General features: G+C 61.0%; 1 protein-coding gene across 2 annotated transcripts; it reads left to right on the top strand.

Moving 5' to 3' along the window:
• The first annotated feature begins 2,462 nt into the window (after positions 1–2,462).
• On the top strand, positions 2,463–17,484 carry TCF7L1 (transcription factor 7 like 1). Of its 2 annotated transcripts, XM_071579100.1 has the most exons (12): positions 2,463–2,744; positions 2,823–2,883; positions 4,019–4,149; positions 13,101–13,184; positions 13,460–13,592; positions 14,078–14,180; positions 14,468–14,551; positions 15,085–15,228; positions 15,303–15,462; positions 15,913–16,020; positions 16,227–16,293; positions 16,368–17,484. In XM_071579100.1, exons 1-12 carry the CDS (start codon positions 2,544–2,546, stop codon positions 16,847–16,849), a joined length of 1,758 nt encoding a protein of 585 aa, XP_071435201.1. In that variant the 5' UTR covers positions 2,463–2,543; the 3' UTR covers positions 16,850–17,484. The 2 variants fall into 2 exon arrangements, with proteins under 2 accessions (XP_071435201.1, XP_071435200.1); XM_071579099.1 differs by having other exon boundaries at positions 2,463–2,883.
• The last annotated feature ends 1,079 nt before the right edge of the window (positions 17,485–18,563 follow it).

Genomic DNA, 18,563 nt, shown 5'->3' with positions numbered 1-18,563 from the left:
CCCCGGTACCAGCCCCCGGTACCGCCCCCGGTGTTGCCGGCACCGCCCCCGGTACCGCCCCGTCAATGGTCCCGGCCCCGCCCCCACAAACCACGCCCACAAACACACAGACCACGCCCCAATCATCAAACCTCGCCCATAAACCACCAGGCCACGCCCACAAACCATAAGACACCCCCGCTAATTAAACAAGCCACGCCCACATACGCTCCGCCCCTCGTGGGGTGTCCCCCCCCGCGGATCGGGACCCCCCTGCTGTCCCAGCGCGGACCTGTCCCCACCCCAGGGCGGCCCTTTGGGTCCCTCGTCCCGGAGCGGGTCTGGGGGCTCTCCCCGGGGGGGCTCCCCGCGCCCCCCACCCCACGCGGGCTCCCAGGGACCCCCGTGCAGGGCGGGTCAGGGGGATCCATCCCCCTTTCCAGAGGTTCCCTGGGCCCCTCTGTCCCGGAGCAGCCTGGAGGTTTTTGGGGTGCAATGCCTCTCAGTTTGACCCCAGACCATCAGAGATGCTGCTGCCCCTCCCCGTGGCGATGACCCCCCCCCGACGAGGTGTCCGGGGGGAAGCAGGAGGTCACCCGGGCGGGGGGGACAGAGGGTGACTCCCGCCCGGGAGTGTCCCCAGCATGTGCTAATGGGCCATTAGCAGTTCGTTGTTTCCACAGCCCAGCCCCCCCAGCTGCCGACATCTGGCTGGAGCCGCGCGGGGAGGGGGCGCTGGGGGTGGCCTGGGGTCCCCTTTCTCTCCCCTGAGCCTTCCTCTGCATTCGGGGTTACCCCAAAGTGGGGCGAGCGGAAGGGAAGAGGAGGGGGGGTTCGCCCGAACCTCCGGAGCACCACCTGGTGTCACCTCCAAACTTTTTAGAGGCTCTCCTGGGTTTGTAGGATCCACAGAAATGTTGGGAAACGGCCCCAAACTGCAGCGCTGTCAGTGCCCCTGTTATGACTGGGGGTCCTGCGAGGCTGGGGGGTCCCTGGGCAGCGCTGGGTGACAGGGGACCTTGATCTTCCCATGCCAGGAACCAGCCAGCTCCGCATTCCTCGGGGACTCATCCCATGTTATTTGTGGGGAACATGGGCAAAGTTAATGTTTAAGGTGATTTTCTATATTTTTTATCGTCCTGGGGTGCACGCAGCTCCCTCAGACACACACACACCCCACACGGGAAGGGCACCCCAGCACAAGGAGCTGTCCGGGAAGAAGGGGCAGACGTGAGCTTCCCATTCAGCACATGGCTGGAAATGTTAATTAAACACAGGGTAATAAAACATCTGGAGGGCTGGGAGCCGGGAAGGGCCGGCCAGCACGACCCCCCGCAGCTGCCTCCCGCTTTTCCTTGGGAATCTTGGGCAGGGGGGACTGGGGTCAGCAGCGATTTCGATGGTACAAAAGCCTTTTCATGGAGTATTTCAGGCAAAGCAACTGAAGAACCTTTGTGGAGCAGAGCGAGGGGCTGCCGGGGGGCGGCGGAGCCTGGTGGCCCCGGGGGTTTGGGGATGGGGATGGCCAGAGATTTGGGTTCACGGTCAGGCTGGGGGTGATGGGACGGGAGGAAGACAATGGTTTGGAGATGCTGGAGGAAACCCCGTTTGGTGCCACCCCAGCAGCCCCGCGAGTGCCTGTCACGGGGGGAACGAGCCCACCCTGTAAAAAAAAGGGGGGGGGAAAGGTTATTCCAGTGGGTCTGCCCTGCTGGCTGGCTGGCCTGGCCATGGTAGGACCCTGGGGTGGGCAGGGGACACTCCAGTGCGGTGGGTACATGGGAAGGATGGGGACACGTTGGTGGGATGGGGACACGTTGGTGGGATGGGGACACGTTGGTGGGATGGGGACACCCTGGGTGGGATGAGGGTTCTCCTGCTACACGGAGACACCCAAGTGGGATAGGGGCACCTCAGCAGGACAGGATGAAGAGCTGGGGGTCACCCTGGGTGGGTTGGGGGCATTTAGGGAGGATGGGGGCAACTGAATAGGATGGGACGACTTCGGCAGGATGGGGGCATCCAGATGGGAGAGGACACCCTGGGAGGGATGGGGGGACCTGCATGGGATGGGGGGGGGGGACTCTGGGCATGATGGAGAGACCGGGGTAGGATGGGGGGAACACAGCCGGAATGAAGAGGACCCTGGTTGGGCTGAGAACACCCGGCTGGGCAGTGACCCCCGAGATGGGACGGGGAGACCCCCAGATGGGCGCCCTGCACAGGGGAGAGGGATCCTGGATGGGATGAGATGGGGGGACCCGGGACGGAATGGGGGACCCCGAGCGCGCGGGGGGCGGCGGAGGCGGCGGGATCGGCCGTGCCCCGTGGGCGCCCCGTGGGCAGCGAGGCCGTTCCGCCGGCGGGGCCGGTGCGGGCAGGGGCGGGCGCGGGGCCGTGCGGGGCCGGTGCGGGGCTGGCGGGGCGGTGCGAGCCCCTGCCCGGCCCCCGGTGTCGGTTTGCATCCCGGCTCCTCCCCGCCCCGCCGCCCCGCGCATTCCCGACCCTCCGGGCGGCGGCGACGGCGGCGGCGGGGCCCGGCGGGGCCGGGGCGGGACCCCACGATGCCGCAGCTGGAACCGACGGGGGGGGACGACCTGGGGGCCCCCGACGAGCTCATCGCCTTCCAGGACGAGGGCGAGGAGCAGGACAAGGGCGCGGGGCGCGGCTCGGCCCACGGGGACCTGGACGAGCTCAAGTCCTCGCTGGTCAGCGAGACCGAGAACCGCGGGGGCGGCGGCCCCGGGGGCGGCCCCGGCGCCGAGGTGAGGCGGGGGGCGGCGGGGAGCCGGGGGGACGCGCCCCCCGCCCGGCCCCGTTCCGCTCACCGCCTCTCCCCGCAGGCGGAGCGGCCCCCGCCGCCCCGGGAAAGTTTCCAGAAGCCGCGGGACTCTCTGGCAGAAGGTACCGGACTCCCCCCCAGTGCCCCCGTTCCCCTCCCGCTCCCGCCTCATCCCCCGGGACCCGCCGACACTTCCCAACTTCTTTGTTTCCGCCCCCGGCTGCGGGCGGGACCCCCCGTGTCCCCCCGCCCCGTCTCCCCTCGTGTGTCTCCCAGTTCCCCCCATCGTGTCGCCCCACTCGTGTCCTCGCCCCCCTATATGTCCCCCTCCGTGTCCTCCTCCGCCCCGTGTGTCCCCCCCGTGTCCCCCGAATTCCACCCCCCGTGTTCTCAACGCCCCGTGCCCACCCCGTGCCCTCTCCATTCCCCCCTCCATGTCCCCACTATCCCGTGTGTCCCCCCGCTGTGTCTCCCACATTCAGCCCCCGTGTCCCCTCCCCTGTGTCCCCCCTCCCGCCCCACCGGCCCCAGGTCCCGCCCCACCGCCCCGGTAACCGGCCCCGTTCGGTCCCCTGCGGATGGATCGGTGCCCCCCCCCGAGGAACCGGGCTCGGGACCCCCCCAGGGCTGGGTCCTCGCCGGGAGTGACCAGCACCGGGACCCTCCGCCCCCCGGGTCCCCCCGTGCAGCCGAGACCCCCCTCCCTCCCGCGCCCACCCAGCACTGGGGCTCCCCCGAGACCACCCAACCCCCGAGAGACTCGGGCACCCCAAAGGGACCTGTCCGGGCCGCCCTCAAGTCGGGACATCCCCCCTAGAAGAACCAAGGACCCCCAATGGACTTGGAAACCTCCAGAGAGACCTACCCAGGTCTCCCATGGAAAATCAAGGACCTCCTCCCAAGGGACTTGGACCCCCCAAAGGGACCTTACCCACCCCCCACAAGGGCGGGGCCCCCCCAGGAGAACCGAGGACTCCCACAAAAGTGACTTGAGCATCCCAGAGAGACCCACCTAGGACCGCCTTCGACAGGGGACAACTCCCCCGGAAGAAGAAAGGACCTTCCCAGGGGACTTGGGCACCCCCAGAAGGACCTCCCCGCCACTCCTAAATGGGGAACCCCCCCAGGAGAACCAAGGACCCCCCAAGGGGTTTTGGCATTCCCAGAGGGACCTCCCGATGCCCCCTGCCTTGCCCCCCTCCCTGGGTGTACCCCCCGCCCCTCTGCCTCCTGATCCCCCTTTCCTTCTCTCCCCAGTGGTCCGACGGCAACAAGATGGGGGTTTTTTTAAGGGCCCCCCCTATCCCGGCTACCCCTTCCTGATGCTCCCCGAGCTGGGCAGCCCCTACCTCGCCAACGGAGCGCTCTCCCCGGGCGGCGCCCGCACCGTAAGTGCCCCCCGGGCCCCTCCCGCCCCCTGCCCACCTCCTGGGGATGCTCAGACCCCCCAAACTCACAGCCCGTCCCGCAAGAAAACGAGCACCCGGTGCTAAAGAAAACACCCAAGAAACTGGGTTCATTCCCTTTATTTTTGGTGTCTTTGCCCCTTTGGGGTGGTAGGGGGGCCCTGGGAGGGGTGGGAAGTTTGGGGGGGGCGCACCCCGGGGGACCCGCCCCGAAATCTGACCCCGAGCTGCCGCTTTTCTCATTTAAAAGGGTTTTAAAGCCGTTAATGGGCCGACATTGTCCCGCGGGGGGAGAAGTGATTAAGCAAATTGAGCGAGAATTTCGGGGGGGAGGGCGTGAGGTGGGGGGAGAGGGGCACCCACACGCCCCCTCCCAGGAGTGTCCCTCGACCCCCAAACCATCCCGTTCACCTTCCTGGGCAGCATCCTAAAGGAATTTTAGGGATGTAAATGTGTTTTAGGAATACGAGGTGTTCCCTCTCGCATGGGAGGTATCCGAGGCCCTTCCCTGGCTCAGCCCCCCTCCCGGTGCCCTCCTGGTGAGGCATCTCAGCCCCCTGGGGCTCCTCAGCCTTCAGAGCTATGTGGCCCCTGCCGTGGTACCCAAAGCATCCCGGCCTGGAGCGTCGCTCCCATCACCTCATTGTCCGCGTATATTTCTTGCTCCAGCGATGCTTTTCCGCGTTATTTCCCTGGTATCCATAGGAAATCGTGCTCCCATATGGAATATGTACGGGATACCAGCAGTTGGGGCATTTATAAGGGTCTGAAATCCCACAATCCAGCTGGCGTCGCGTGGAGAGTTTTCCGTATTTTTAGGGTTTTCCTACTTTTGCTTTCCTGGAAGCAACTGGTTGGAGAGGCAGCGGAGCACAAATCCCGGGATTGGGAGGGTGGATTAGCCAATTATGCCGGTGTTTGGCCGCTGGATCAAGGCTGTATTCCCAATTTGTCACTTTGGGATTATGAGGTTTTGGGGATGATGCGCAGCTGCCTGAGATGCCAAACACTGGCGAGGAATCCGGGATAATGAGGAGGGATTGGTGTTGGGATCCGTCACAAATGGCCAGTAATGATGATTTAATGAATCCCAGAAAGGGGATTAATTAACAGGGGCTGGAGCTGTGTCGCCTCCTGAACGTTTTAGGGGGGTGAACGAGGTTGGGAAGGAGCGGATTGAGGCTGAATCCCGATGGACTGGGGCCTCTGTGGAGCCAAGAGAGTGAGGGGTATCAGGGGGAGGGGGCAAACTGGGGTACTGGGGGCAGTTGGGTGAATTTTGTGGCGCCGCCGGGTGAGGCCCCACTGGCCACTTGGGCACTGAGAGTGGCCGAGCTCCGCATGGGCACAAACCCCCTCCCATGAGCTCCCACCGGAGCGGTGGCACAGGGATGCTCTGGATCGTAGGATGGAACTCAGGACATCGTCGTGTTGGTGAGACTGGATGGGATCTGGCCAGGCTCAGCGTCCCCAGTCCCATATCAGATCCATCTGGGCACAGCATTCCCAAACCAGTACCACATCCAGCTGGGCTCAGCATCCTCGATGCCATTCTGGTTCTGGCCAGGCACAACATCCCCAAACCTGTGCTGGATCAGGCCAAGGCTCAGCATCCTCAGTCCCATACCAGATCCAGCAGGACAGAGCATCTTCAGTCCTGCACTGGACCAGGCCAGGCTCGGCATCCTTGATCCCAGATGGGGTAGAGGATCCCCAGTCCCAGACTGGATCTAGCAGGACAGAATGTCCTCAACGCTGCACTGAATCCAGTCTGGCACAGCATCCCTGACCCTGTCCTGGATCCATCTGGGCGCAGCATCCCCAGTGCCAGAGCGGATCCGACCAGTGCAGTGTCCTCAATCCCAAACCAGACTCTGCCGGGCACAACATCCGTGATTCCACACTGGATCCGGCTGGGCTCAGAATCCTCATCCTGTACCAGGTGGATCCAAACACACCAACCCCAGCCCCGTCCTGGGCACATCCAGGCAGAGCCCTCGCGATCCTCTGCTGAATCCCTGCGGATGCAGCTTCCCTGCCGGAGCCAGCGGGTGCAGCATCGCCACACGCAGCATCGCCCGAGGGCCCCGAGCTCGGCACGGCCAACCCGACACCGCCCAAATCCCGGCAGGCTCCGGGCGAGCCCGGGCTCGTGGAGCGCCGGGGTGGCAGGAGGCACAGGCTGCACCGGGAGCAGAGTTTTCCCTGTTTCCTTCCAGGATCCAGCCGTGCCGGTGGCTGTGGGATCCATCCTCACATCCCACAGCTGGGTGCTGCAGATGGGACTGCATGGAAAAGGAAGATTTTGTGGGGAAAAACCCCCAAGCCTCAAATAATCTCTGTGGCCAGGAGATGCTCTGAGGAGGTGGCCAGGAAGGTGCTGGATCCTGGGGATGTGTTCATGGATGGTGGGTTTGGGCTGATGGAGCCAAACCACTGGAGGACTTCTTTGGAATACCAGGCAGGGAAGCACTGCTTTCACATCTCTCTGCTCTGGAATATTTAGAAATCTGGGAAATCAATGGAAATCTGGGAAATACTTAGGAATCTGGATACACAATGCCTTCCTGCACCCCAAACCAGGAGAAAGCCCATCCCTGTGCCAGCCCACTGGGCACCAACGGATGGGATGGATGCTCCTGCCCTTCACCTGCGTGTATTGACTTCACTCCTGGGTTGTTTCCAAACAGGATCCTGAAATTTGGGAAGTGACCACCCTCCTCAATATCACTTTCCTGGCAATTTCTGTCTGGGGGGTATTTTTGAGGCCCCATTGAGATGGTGAAGGAATTTGTTGGAATCTTCACGATGGCATTGCTGTTTGGAGCAGCGTTTGAGCCCAGTTTTCCCCATGGAGAACCAGGAATTGGGAACCCTTGAGCCTGTGTTTGGCTCCTTGGGATCATTCTCAGCAACACGAAGGTCTCCAAGGTGGGATGAAATGGAAAAGCTCTGGACATGCAAGAGCTGGATGGATGCAAATCCCTGTTGCCACCAGGCCAGATCAATCCCATCAGGATCAAATGGAGTTGATGTGTTTTATCCCAAACCCAGAATTAGCTGGATCCATACAGAGGTAAACTCTCATCCCAGCATGGGAATCTCATCCAGCTTGGGAAGGGGATGGCACTGCTGGAGCGGCGAAGCTGAGGCCATGCACAGGATTGGCATTATTCCCAAAATAAACCAGTTTAACCCCAGGAATTTGAGTCTGGAGGCGAGGATTTAAATAAATCCAAACCTTCCTCAGGCATGGAATTCCATCCGAACAGGTCTCCCAACGCCATGCCAGTGTAATTAATGCACCTCGATGTAATTAATGAACCTCAGGCGAGCTGCAATCCCAAAATAAATGAGGGAAAAATCCATAACCTGGGCTCATTCCGGCTTTTTTTTGCACCATTCCTGTGATGAATTCCCGAGGATACAGAGCTGTATCTGTCTCCTAAAGAAAATAGATCCGTAACTGCGCTGCTGCCAAGGAAAATGATTAAAATAGGGAATTTTGGCAGGAAAAAGGGTTGCTCCGAAAACTGGGCGGGTCTTGCTGGCAGCTCTGGCGGAGCGTGGAGGGCTTTGGCGTTGGGATGTGGATGGAGGGGTTGGCATGGGGGGCATTTTTCCGGCTTGGGGGGGCTCCTTCCGTGCTCTGCATCTCTGGGCTGTGGCTGTGCCTCCTCCCTCCCGCACCAGTTTGGGATTTGCTGGTTTATTTGGGATTTGCCTCCCCCTCCATCAGTGCCGCCTTCCTTCCCCTCCTGGAAAATATTAAGGGAAGAAAAAGGATTTTTTCCCACTTTTTGGCCTCTCCCCGTTGCCGTGTGGCTGCTGGGCTGGTCCAGCCCCGCCGCTCTGCGCCCTCCCCTGCCTCAGTTTCCCCACTCCAGACTCTGCACACAATGGCCCCTTTATCCCGCTCCTTAATTATGCTCTTCAGCTAATTACCCTGCGGGCGGGGTTTGTAGGGACTAAATGAGACCTACAGGAGGTTTCCACTCCCCCCCGCCCCATTCTCTCTCCTCCCTCCCTTTTCCAACACGATTCCCAAATTAAAGCGATGAAGTAAGTGCTCGGGGCGCCTCTGCTCAGCGCTGGGATTGTTCCGGGACTGAGGCGCATTCATCATCCTTCTGGAATTCCCAGCAGCTGCTTTTCATTAGTTTTCCTTCCTTGAAGTCGCTGTTGGGAGCTGGGGAGGGAAGAGGAACCCGCGGGAAGTGCCGCTGCATCCCGGATGGAGGAAGAGCAGGGATGCGGGAGGGGCTGCCCGGGGGGGGCTCCTCTCTCTGTGCCTGTGCTGGGGCCTGGGGGGATGTTGGGGAGGGAAGGGGGTGGAGTGGGAGGAGACAGCCCGAGGAGGAGGGGAGGGGGTGATGGTGCTGTGGTTTCACTGTTTGCATTGGTGGTTTTTGGTGACAGTGTCACCCTGTGCACTCTCTGGGGATCCCAGAGCCCTGGGGGTCCTGCTCAGAGCCTTGGCAGAGGGCAGGAGGGGTTGGCAGGCTGTGCTGGCTGTGTGGTGTGCCATGGGGGCTGCCGGGGGGTACAGAACCCCCCTGGTGTGCCATGGGGGCTGCTGAGGGGTACAGGACCCCCTGGTGTGCCATGGGGGCTGCTGAGGGGTACAGGACCCCCTGGTGTCCCATGGGGGCTGCTGAGGGGTACAGGACCCCCTGGTGTCCCATGGGGGCTGTAGCCCCCAATAGCAGGGATGCTCTAGGAGGGCTTTGGAGCAGTGGGATTGTTGGTGCCAGGGCAGGCTGAGCCCGTTGTTCCCGCCGGGATCCCCGTGTGGATGCAGCGGGATGGGATGAATGGAGCCATTGAGGCCGGGGCGGGAGCTGCAGACAAAAGCTGCAGGGGGACTTGGGGCCACTGGGTTTGGGGAGCTGGGAGGGGGGGCTGGTGGGCACTGAGCCCATCCTGCTCCATGGTGGTGTGGGTGTGAGGGGGCTGAGGGCACCCATGTTGAGGGATGCTCGGGGCATCCATGGGATGCTTTAGTCACCTATGGGCAAGGGATGCTCAGGGTATCCATAGGAGAAGGATGCCCAGGATGCTCATGACAAGGGATGCTGAGGTATCCATAGGAGAAGGATGCCCAGAGTGCTCATGGCAAGGGATGCTGAGGTATCCATAGGAGAAGGATGCCCAGAGTGCTCATGGCAAGGGATGCTGAGGTATCCATAGGAGAAGGATGCCCAGAGTGCTCATGGCAAGGGATGCTGAGGTATCCATAGGAGAAGGATGCCCAGAGTGCTCATGGCAAGGGATGCTGAGGGTGCCAGAGGATGCTCAGGGCATCCCAGTGCACAGGCTGCTTGGAGCATCCCTGTGCCAAGGTCGCTCTGGGCTGAGGCTCATCCCGGGAGCTGGCCTGGCTGGTGTCCTGGCATCACTCCAGGCTCATCCTGATCCCTCCCATCCCGCCTTCCCTCTCTTGCCTTGCTCTGTGGAGCTGGGCCAAACTCTTCAGGAGATGCCACCGGCATCCCCAGAATGGGGAAAGGGGATCTGTGGCTGGAGATGAGGTTGGATAAGTGCCATCACTCTGAGCTCCTCCCAAATTGAGTTTTTTGGGACTTATTTTTCATCTTCCACTGGCTTTTTCCACCCTCCTATTCCAGCCCCATTGGCATTTCCCACCTAGTGTCCAAGGGTCTGGGCTGTGTCATGGGAATGGTTGAGCATCTGTTGTTGAGGTGTCACAAGCTCTCATTCCTACACTGAGATTGTTGTTCCTGCCTGGAACACCCTTTGCCTGGCTGGTGTCACCCAAAAAATGCGGGACAGGGTCATGGTGATGTTTTCTGCATCATCCTCGTATCACCCTTGAAAACTCCTAAATCCTGATGGGAAAATAACCCCATCAGGAACTTCTGGGGTTCTCCTTGGGGTGTGGGGACTCAGGAGACCCCCCAAAAGTCTTCTGGCTTGAATTTGTTGTCCTGGTGTTCATGGACAACATCTGGAGCAGATTATTTGGCTGGGAAGTGGCTGCAGGGAGGGAGAGGGGGGAAAGATTTATGGCTCATTCCTTGGGCTGTAAATCCAGCTGTAATTGGGGCTTCTCCCTTCCCAATTATCCCAGAGAAGCGGAACGTGGTGCAGGGTTGCAGGACGGGTGATGGGCCCCGTGGGACTGGGATGCTTCTGGTTTTTCTCCCTGTTTTTTGGCATTGGGGTCATTGACTGGGGATGAAGAACACCCCATCCCAGCTCAGGAGGGTGAGAGGCATTTCCAGGTAATGTTTTACCTGGAGAAATTGTCCCAAACAGACCTTTTCTCTCCCCAAATGAGGTTGGTGGGTGCTGAGCCTAAAACTTTGACCCTGGCAGAGAGGAGCCTGTGCTGGGACAGCAGCACTGGGATAAGTGATGGATGTGCAGCACTGGGATGAGTTGCAGAGCCTGGAAGGAGAGCAGCAGGACAGGCAGTGCTGGGATGGACGATCCTGGGACACCTGGAAAACCCATTTCCCTCAAAACCTGCATCTTGCATGGACATGAGAGATCAGCACTGGGACATGCAGTGCTGGGATGGGGTGCCAGGGCAGGGGACACTGGGGCAGGACGTGCTGGGACACAGTGCTGGGTGATGGAGTCCTGGCACATGTGACACCGTGGCAAACAATGCTGGGACATGCAGTATCAGGACATGGAATGCAGGATGTGCCATCCTGGGACATGCGATGCCGGGACACACAGAGCTGGGACACACAATCCTGGGACATGCCACTCCATCCCAAACAGTGCTGGGACATGTGACACCAGGATGTGGAATCCTGGGATGCAATGCTGGGATATGAGACACCAGGACATGCAACACTGGGACACGCAGTCCTGGGACACGAGACACCCACCTGGACACACAGTGCTGGATGTGTGACACTGGAATGTGCAGTCCTGGGCCACGTGGTGCTTGGAAATGTGACAACGGGACCACAACACTGGACATGGAATTCTGGGACACAGAACTCCAGGACAAACAATGCTGGGACAGGCCACACTGGGATATGCAGCACTGGGACATGGAACATGAGGATGTGCAGTCCTGGCACATGTGACACCAGGATGTGGAACAATGGGTCATGGAATGCCAGGATATGCAACACCAGGACATGGAATTGCTGGATGTGCAGTCCTGGGTTAGGCAGTCCTGGGACAGACGATACAGGGACACAACACCAGGACATGACACACATGCAGTCCTGGGACACACAACTGCCACAGGACGTGCCACACCAGGACGTGCCACACCAGGACGTGCAGCCCCAGCCCAGCCCCAGCCAGGACTTCTCCAGCAGCATTTTCCCCCTTCCCAGGGAAACCACTGCAGCTGGATCGATCCCTGTGCGGAAGAGGAGCGGAAATCCTGCCATGAACACCCTTAATTGGGCACTGGGGGATGCCCCAGCCCCCCTTCCCCTGAGGTCTGGGGTCTCCCAGAGGGTTTCCAGAGGGACAGGCTCCGGCAGGGAAGGGGTTCTCCCTGTTTTTAATTGGCTAGTAACGAGGACCCAGGACTGGCTCTAATCTCTCTGGAATGTGACCGATTTTCAACTATTTTGCTCTTTTTTTGTTGCTGTTTCACAGCCCCAGTCCCCACGTGGGGGACAGGGGGGGCTGAGTCCCAGCTGGAGCTGAGGGGTGGGGAAGGAGAAGGGTTCGGGGGGGTGTCATTTTTCCACATCACCACTGAACCGTTCAGCAGCTCCCCCCTCTTTGTATATTTTGAAAGGGTCCCCTCCCTCCCCCTCCCCCTCCCCAGCCTCCCGAAACGGCCTCGCAATGAGAATCAGCCTTTTATCCCCCAAACCTCCCCCAGCGCCGCCTCCCGTGCCCGTCCCCTCGCGCCTTCTCCGCTTACAGAGCGGCCCAGAAAGCCCCTTTGTGCCGGGGGGCACCGAGGGGGGCACCGAGGGGGGCAGGGAGCCCCTCGGAATGGGGGGGCACCTCCTGCCCTGCCCTGTGCCTGGTCATGGTGGTGACAGGGGGGACACGAGGGTGGCACTGAGGGGCTCATCCAGTGCTGGGGGCATTGCGTGTCCTGGGTGGGGTGGGCAGGGGGAGGGTGGGGGTCCCCAGTGTCACCCCAGCAGGGCTGCAGGGGGGGCACCTCGGGCATCACCCCCAGCATGGCTGTGAGGGTGTCCTGGTGCCGTGGATTGCCCAGATTTGGAGGGTGCACCAAAGCTGGCACTTCAGAACAGCTCCTGCATCCCAGGGAGTGCTGGGCCATGGCAGGGATGGGGTGGGGGGAACCCACGAGGCACGGCGAGCCCATGGGTGGCAGAGAGGCCAGGGGTGACAGAGGGCCTGTGGGTGACAGAGAGCCCATGGGTGACAGGGAGCCCACGGGTGACAGTGAGATGCTGGAGAGTGGGGGACTGCAGGAGGTGCTGCAGGAGGGACACAGGACACTTTGGGGGTGGCAGGAGGCGATGCCAGGGGGGAGGAACCTTTGCCAGCCCTGGAAGAGTTAACACTCCCCCAAATTCCTCCTGGGTTTTCCTTCCAGCTGCCTCAACTCAGGAAGGTTTGTATGTGGAGAAATTCCTGCAGGCAGCTGCTCCAGCCACATTCCCACATTCTCCAGCCCCGGCATCTCCAGGGACCCTCCCTCCCTGCTGCTGTCTGCGGGAAATGCCTCTGCCCCCACCCCAAACATGGCACAAAGCGCCTTTCTTTGGGGGCTGCCAGGGAGACACCCCCAGTGCCACAGCAGGATTCAACCCAGGGAGGGGGAGAACCCCCAGACACCTCCAAACCCCCTCTATTCGCCCCCCCCTCACCCCTAATATGGGGCTGATTTCTTGTTTCAGGACTGGTGGAATGTGTTGGGGCAGGGGGTGTTTTGGGGCCAGGTGGGGGTGGTTTGGGCCCAGGGGTGTCTGGGGCTGTTGGAGGGCATCGTCCTGTCCCTCCTGCAGTACCTGCAGATGAAGTGGCCGCTGCTGGACGTGCCGGCCGGGGCCACTCTGAAGGACAGTCGCTCACCCTCGCCTGCACACCTGGTAAGAGCAGCCCCTTCCTGCTGGGTGGGGGATTCCCAGTGCCCCCCATGATCCTGGAATTATGGAATCAAGAAATGGCATGGGTTGGAAGGGACCTTAAGGACCGTTCAGTCCCACCACTTTGCCATGGGCAGGGACACCTCCCACTATCCCAGTTTGCTCCAAGCCTGATCTAGCCTGGCCTGGAACACTCCCAGAACTGGGGCACCCCTGGTGGTGCTGCCCTGGGGGCTGTTGCTGTGTCTGTCCCTCCCTGCCACACGCTCTCCCCGCAGTCCAACAAGGTCCCTGTGGTGCAGCACAGCCATCACATGCACCCGCTGACGCCGCTCATCACCTACAGCAGCGAGCCCTTCCCGCCGGGGTCGCCGCCCGGACACCTCTCCCCGGACATTGACCCCAAGACGGGTGAGCACGGGGTGGGGACACAGGCAGGGGGGCAAAGGGAGCATGATGGGGTGGGTGCTGTGCTGGGAATCGGGGGCTCTCTGCTGGGTGGTCCCTCTGCCCCCTGGTCTCAGCCTGGTCCCTGGAGGGGGCTGGGATGCAGGCAGGGGCTGGGGCTGGGTCCTCACCTGGTGACAGGTTGGGCTGCAGTGTGAGGGTCCCCACAGGGCTGTGCTGGGGTGTCTCAGCAGCCTCTCCCCAGCCTGGGTGATGGGTGGGAGACAGGGTGCTCCGAGGAAAATGGGGTGGTTGGCAGCAGATGGGGTGCTGGGAGGGAGACAGGGTGGTGGTGGGGAAAAGGGTGCTCAAAGGGAGGGTGCTGGGAGGGAAATGGGTGCTCAAAGAGAGGGTGCTGGAGGCAGACAGGGCACTGGAGGGCAGTGGGAGCCCTGAGGCTGCCATGCCCCTTCTCTAACCCCCTGCTCTGTGCCCTCTCTCCCTCGCAGGGATCCCACGGCCGCCGCACCCCCCGGAGCTGCCCCCCTACTACCCGCTGTCCCCTGGTGCCGTGGGGCAGCTCCCGCACCCGCTGGGCTGGCTTGTGCCACAGTAAGGATGGACCAACCCCGGGGTGTGGGTCACTCCCATGCTGTGTCCCTGGGAATCCCAGGAGTCCCACATCCCCCTGAGACCCTCCTCCTCCTCTTCCCACTTGCCCCACTTTCCCTGTGAGCTCAGCAGGATGCTGCAGGCTCCCCTAGGGGGTGGGAAGGGAGGGGCTCGCCACCACTGGAAAATTTGGGCATCATCCTGATGCAGATCAGCTGGAGACCAGTCCAAGCATCCCCCTGAACTGGGAAAGGATCTTTTTTCCACTCAAACTTGTGTTTTTGCAGGCAAGGACAGCCCGTATACTCCATTCCTCCTGGCGGCTTCCGGCACCCGTATCCCGCCCTCGCCATGAATGCCTCCATGTCCAGGTGGGTCTCAGAAGGGACAGGGACACTCCTGGAGCTGGCAGAATGGTTTGGGACACTTCTCTGCAGGCAGTGCACAGGCACAGACCAGTTCCAGGAAACTGGAATGGTCCCTTGGCTGAAGATCCTCCCAGAGGGTGGAGGTTGTCCCCATGGGTGGAGGAATGTGACATCATATGGGCTCAAGGCATTGCTTAGGTTGGGTCTGTGTCACCATCTCAAAGCTGGGGTGGGATTTGGGGGTTTTCAGGTCGATTTGGGGTCTTCAGTGTGGATTTGGGGTTTCCAGCATGGCTTTGGGGATTACAGCATGGATTTGTGGTTTGGAGAGTGGATTTGTGGTTTCCAGGGTTGTTTTGGGTTTTGCAGCATGGTTTCAGGATTTGCAGCATGGATTTGGGATTCCAGCATGGTTTTGGGGCTTCCAGCTTAACTGGCTTGAGGCTGGTGGTCTGTCAACCCAGGAGGTTCTCAGTGGGGTCTGTGGGTGCCTGTGGGGAGGTGACCACCCCTCTTGTCCTCTCCTCCCACTGCAGTTTGATGTCCAGCCGCTTCTCCCCACACATCGTCCCACCTCCCACCCACGGGCTGCGCCCCTCAGGCATCCCATACCCCACCATCGTGTCGCCCGTCGTCAAGCAGGAGCCCACCCAGCCCAGCGCCAGCCCTGGAGGCAGCTCGTGAGTCGGGGCTGGGCCAGCATGGGGCCAGGGGCTCGTCCTGGAGGTCCTGACCCCCCTCCTGCTCCTTCCAGGAAATCTGCTGTGGCAGTGAAGAAGGAGGAGGAGAAGAAGCCCCACATCAAGAAGCCACTCAACGCCTTCATGCTGTACATGAAGGAGATGAGGGCCAAGGTGGTGGCCGAGTGCACACTGAAGGAGAGCGCTGCCATCAACCAGATCCTGGGCCGGAGGGTACAGCTCTGATCCCCCCATCAGGGACCCTCCAGACCCCCGAACTCCACTTCTCCCCATGGATCAGTCCCTGGATCTGGGGCTCTGCCAACCCAGGCAGTCCCCGGGGGAGCTGCGTTGCACTGGGATGGGGTGGGATGGGGAGGGATGGAGCTCTGCAGCTCAGCACAGCAGGTCCTCAGGCTCAGCAGCCTGGATTTGGGGATTGCAGCCTGTCTTTGGGGTGTCCAGCATGGCTTTGAGGTCTCCAGAGTAGCTTTGAGGTCTCCAGAGTAGCTTTGAGGTCTCCAGAGAAGCTTTGAGGTTTCCAGCACAGTTCTGGGCTTCCTGGGATGCATTTGGGGTCTCTGGTGTGGATTTGAGGTTTCCACCATGGCTCTGGGGTCTCCAGTCTGGATTTGGGGGTTTCCAGCCTGGCTCTGGGGCCTCCAGCACAGTCTCTCCCTGCAGTGGCACTCTCTGTCGCGGGAGGAACAGGCCAAGTACTACGAGCTGGCGCGGAAGGAGCGGCAGCTGCACTCGCAGCTCTACCCGACCTGGTCGGCGCGGGACAACTACGTACGTGTGTCCCCCAGGTGGCCCAGGTGGCCCCTCTCTGGGGTCTGGCTGGCAGGAGGGGGTGGCCGTGCCCTGGGGTCGGTGTTCAGGGTGCTGGGGCGGTTGGTGACAATGCCAAGTCCCTGGGGATGCTCTGGGGCAGCACCAGCCCAGTGTCCCCCCCAGCAGCCAAACGCCACCCAGGGACCCCACCCCGTGTTTTGCAGGGCAAGAAGAAGAAGCGGAAGCGCGAGAAGCTGGCGCAGCAGCAGCAGCAGAGCCACGACACCGACGGTGAGTGCCGTGTGCCCGCTCCGGTGGGTGCCGTGCCCGCGCCGTGCCCGCTCACACCGCGCCTGTCCTTGCAGACGCCCTGCCCGCCAAGAGCAAGAAGCCGTGTGTGCCGTACCTGCCGGCAGAGAAGCCGTGTGCCAGCCCGGCCTCGTCCCACGGCAGCATGCTGGACTCGCCCGCCACGCCCTCGGCCGCGCTGGCCTCGCCGGCCGCGCCCGCACCCACCCACTCGGAGCAGGCGCAGCCGCTCTCGCTCACCACCAAGCCCGAGGCCAGGGCTCAGCTCGGTGTGCACCCCACCGGCCTCTCCAGCAAAGCCTCCTCTTCCTCCTCCTCCTCCTCCACTTCTTCTTCCTCCACTTCTTCCTCCTCCACCTCCTCTTCCTCCTCCTCCTCCTCCAGCCTCAGCAGCCCACCCTCGCTGCTCTCCAGACCCATCCCCTTCCCCTCGGTGCCCCCCACAGCTCTCCTCTCCTCGCCCCCCGGCTCCCTCCCGGCCGCCTTGGCCGTGCTGCAGACGCAGCCCCTTTCCCTGGTCACCAAACCTGCTGACTAAGGGAAAACCCTCGTCCCCCTCCCCGTCCCCCCACCCGTCCCCTCCCCGCTGTACATTGCAGAAGCCACAATCAAGATTCAAACGCAGCCAAAACCATTATTGGTCAATATTTGACCCTTTCTGAACTCTTTGGAAGCAGACTCTGGAGGAAGGGGCTTTCTGCACAGAGCTGCTGCCAGCAGTCGACCTAAAGACTGTTTTTATTAAAAAAATGGAAAAAAAGGAAAAAAAATAATAAAAGAGACCCTCCACAAGCTGCCAACGATGGGAATCTCCGTGGGATGAGCCAACTGCCCGTCGCTGCCGTGGGGCACAGGATGACACCAGCACGGCCCTGAGCAGGGCAAGTGTTGCGCTGGAGCCAGCATTCCATCCTGGATCCAAGAGCAGGAACACCTCCAGCTGCTCCCAGATCCTCCCATGCTGTGGCTCTGCTCCCATCCCCGGCTCCCACCTTCGCTCCGTCCTGGCAAGGAGCCTGATCCTGTCCCGGGGATGCTGCTCCGTCGGTGCTGCTCCTGCCCACGGTCGTGCCAGGGTGGGCAGGGTCCGGGGCTGAGCCCTGGGAGGGTTGTGTTTTTATCACCTCGAAATCTTGTTATTTTTCACAAAAGGAAATAAAACTACAGCTGCAACTCACTGCGTGAGCGTGGTCCGTGCGGGAAGTGCTCGCTCCTTGTGCATCGCCTCCTTCTGGGACATCTCAGGATGGGCCTCCAGTCCCACTCCAGGGGTCCAGAACCCCCCAAACGCCTCTGTCTGTGGGCACAGGGTGGTTTTGCAGTGTCCACTTTGGGGTGCTGGACAGCAGGATGTGGGGGATTGGGTGAACCAGTTTAGGGGGTGCTTGAGAAGCCAAGGAATGGGAGTTACTGGTGTGTCCTGGGTGCTCCAGGGCTGCTTCTTCCAAACCAGTCATGAAAGGATTGGCATGAAAAAGGACTGGCACAAAATCAACCCAATGGATTTTCAACTTACCTGGAGTCCTCGGTCAGTTCAATACTTGGGCCCATCAGGACTCCTCCCTCTTCCTGTATTTTAACAGGAAAAACCCCTCAGTTTTCCCCCTGAAACTCACAATTTTGTTTCTATTTCAGATTGACTCCAAGCTGTGCCTGTGCAAAGCTGGTTGGTGGCATTCACTGTCCTGTTCCATTCCCTTTCCAAATTCCCTGCCCAGTTCCCATCTCCCAGGACCTTCTCTGCCTGCTGTGTTTTGGGACCATGGTGTCCCCAGCTCCTGGCTGTGGTGCTGGTGACATCCTGACCATCAGTGACGGGTGAGCCCATCCTGCAGCTGCTGGGTCTGCTGGGGCTTTGGCTCCTTTGGGGGTCAATGACACTTTTTGCTCCTGTTGTGACATTTCCTTTTCCCTTTCCAGTGCTGAGAATCCACCAGGGAAGTAATTTAAGGGAACTGGAGGGGCAGCAGGTGCCTGACTGCAGGTGGAGGAGAAAGGGACCATCTTGGCGTCCTTAAGGAAGAAGCAACTGTGTTTTCTATATGAGCAAGACATTGGCACGTGTAACTCCAGCAGATGACACCTGGATTGGAGGATTTTCATATCATGGCTGGGCAGAACTACCAAAAACTGACACCTGATCCGTGCCCCCAGCTGAGGGACCCTTGGTTGGGCCCCAGGGACACATCTGGGGCCAACACCAGCTCCCAAAACCTTGTGAAAGCTCCTGCTGCCTTCTGCAAACAGCAGTG

This window comes from Pithys albifrons, chromosome 29, assembly GCF_047495875.1.
Source record: "Pithys albifrons albifrons isolate INPA30051 chromosome 29, PitAlb_v1, whole genome shotgun sequence".
Taxonomy (NCBI): Eukaryota; Metazoa; Chordata; class Aves; order Passeriformes; family Thamnophilidae; genus Pithys; species Pithys albifrons.
The sequence above is the reverse complement of the archived record's forward strand: the minus strand, read 5'-3'. Positions and strand labels throughout refer to the sequence as shown.

Excerpts from the sequence above, each read along its gene's own strand:
- TCF7L1 (XM_071579099.1), top strand. The coding sequence starts at position 2,544 with ATGCCGCAGCTGGAACCGACGGGGGGGGACGACCTGGGGGCCCCCGAC. Across the intron at positions 16,021-16,226 it reads GGTCGGCGCGGGACAACTAC|GGCAAGAAGAAGAAGCGGAA; the intron begins GTACGTGTGTCC and ends CGTGTTTTGCAG. Across the intron at positions 16,294-16,367 it reads GCAGAGCCACGACACCGACG|ACGCCCTGCCCGCCAAGAGC; the intron begins GTGAGTGCCGTG and ends CTGTCCTTGCAG.